Genomic DNA, 2,013 nt, shown 5'->3' with positions numbered 1-2,013 from the left:
AAGCTACAGTGAGCTATGATTGTGCCACTGTACTCCAGCCTGGACAACAGAGTGAGACCCTGTCTCTAAATAATAATCATTATTGTTATATATTTGTTTTCACATTTTTTCTTGAGTATAACTAGTGCTGTGATTTCGTAGATATACCTTAGGATGAGGCCAAGGTAGATGTTGCTCATATAAGGTTTTTTTAAAAAAGGAAAAATAGGCCAGGCACAGTGGCTCATGCCTGTAATACCAGCACTTTGGGAGGCCGAGGCGGGCGGATCACCTGAGGTCGGGAGTTCGAGATCAGCCTGACCAACATGGAGAAACCCCGTGTCTACTAAAAATACAAAATTAGCCAGGAGTGGTGGCGGGTGCCTATAATCTCAGCCACTCGGGAGGCTGAGGCAGGAGAATCACTTGAACTCAGGAGGCAGATGTTACAGTGAGCCAAGATCATGCCATTGCATTCCAGCCTGGACAACAAGAGTAAAACTCTGTCTCAAAAAAAAAAAGGAAAAATAGTAAGAAAATAATGTACAGTTGGTACTCAGATGTGGGGCCTAAGCTATGAACGGGACTAGAGCATCGCTACAGGTTGGGCATTGCTGGGCACTGCAGGTCACCTGACCCTATCTCCCAAGGGGATGATGATCAATCCCAGAGGCCGCTGTGACTCAGAATCTTCCATCCTCACAAGCCGTTCCCTCCCTTCTGAATGCCCACCAATGGGCTTCCGGCCCCTGGCCAAGGCATGGGAGGGAGGCCGTGGCCTCTGATGCTCCTGGGCGTCCCCTCCCATCCCCCATCCCTGCACAGGTTCTGGAAACATGCATGAAGAGCTGCGGCAAGCGGTTCCACGACGAAGTGGGCAAGTTCCGCTTTCTCAACGAGCTCATCAAGGTCGTGTCTCCCAAGGTTGGTGCCCCGAGCCCAAACTCAGACCTGCCCTATCAGATGTGGGGAGAGGAAAGGGGACCTTCAGACTGTGGAGTGACTTTTCCAGGGAGCCTCCTGCTGGGGTGTCACCTCAGCCCCCCATTAGAACTCAGACATAGGACAAACACAGATCCCTTCTCACAGTCCCCTCATACCTGATTCTGGGACAGCCTGGGGTCTCAGAGGAGTGTTTCCAGGCTGGCCAGGGGCGGGGCAGCCATGGAACTGCCCGGTGCTTAGGGAGAAATGATCCCAGGGAATACATACAGCCGACAGATGGCTGTATGTGTCAGCGATCTCTGGCCTGAAATCACTCCCTGTGGACTTGGCCATAGCACCCTACCTGGTCTCTGGCAGGCTTCCCTGTGCCCACCACACAAGAGCACCCTCCCTGGACCTCAGCATCCAAGGCCACAGACCTGAGTGATGGAGCCTGCTGGCTCCAGATGGGCCATCATCCCCAGCTCAGCCCAAGGAATCTTCCCACAGACCGTGAACATTTCTTTTTTTTAAAGTTTTTTGGAGACAGAGTCTTCCTTTATCACCCAGGCTGGAGTGCAGTGGCACGGTCTCTGCTCACCATAACCTCCGCCTCCTGGGTTCAAGCGATTCTCCTGCCTCAGCCTCCCAAGTAGCTGGGATTACAGGCGCACGCCACCATGCCCTGCTAATTTTTTATATTTTTAGTAGAGATGGGGTTTCACCATGTTGGCCAGGCTGGTCTAGAACTCCAGACCCCGTGATCCGCCTGCCGTGGCCTCCCAAAGTACTGGAACTACAGGCATGAGCCACCATGCCCGGCCTACCTACCAGAAACTTTTTTTTTTTGGACAAGGAGTTTCACTCTTGTCACCCAGGCTGGAGTGTAATGGCACGATTTCAGCTCACTGCACCCTCCACCTCCCGGATTTGAGCTGTTCTCCTGCCTCATCCTCCCGAGTAGCTGCAATTATAGGCGCCCACCACCACGCCCAGCTAATTTTGTATTTTCTTTTTTTTTTTTTTTTTTTTGAGACGGAGTCTCGCTCTGTCACCCAGGCTGGAGTACAGTGGCCGGATCTCAGCTCACTGCAAGCTCCGCCTCCCGGG

At 52.5% G+C, this 2,013-nt stretch overlaps 1 protein-coding gene across 1 annotated transcript in view; it reads left to right on the top strand.

Annotated features, from left to right (window-relative positions):
- The window catches only part of GGA1 (golgi-associated, gamma adaptin ear containing, ARF binding protein 1), a 27,821-nt gene that overhangs the window by 9,914 nt on the left and 15,894 nt on the right, over positions 1-2,013 (top strand). Inside the window, exon 5 of the mRNA XM_011978906.1 lies at positions 805-903. Coding sequence (XP_011834296.1) covers positions 805-903 — 99 coding nt within the window. The remainder of the gene's footprint in view (positions 1-804; positions 904-2,013) is intronic.

The sequence above is a fragment of the Mandrillus leucophaeus genome, unplaced genomic scaffold (genome assembly GCF_000951045.1).
Source record: "Mandrillus leucophaeus isolate KB7577 unplaced genomic scaffold, Mleu.le_1.0 Scaffold2, whole genome shotgun sequence".
NCBI lineage: Eukaryota > Metazoa > Chordata > Mammalia > Primates > Cercopithecidae > Mandrillus > Mandrillus leucophaeus.
This window is presented reverse-complemented; position numbering and strand designations above follow the sequence as displayed.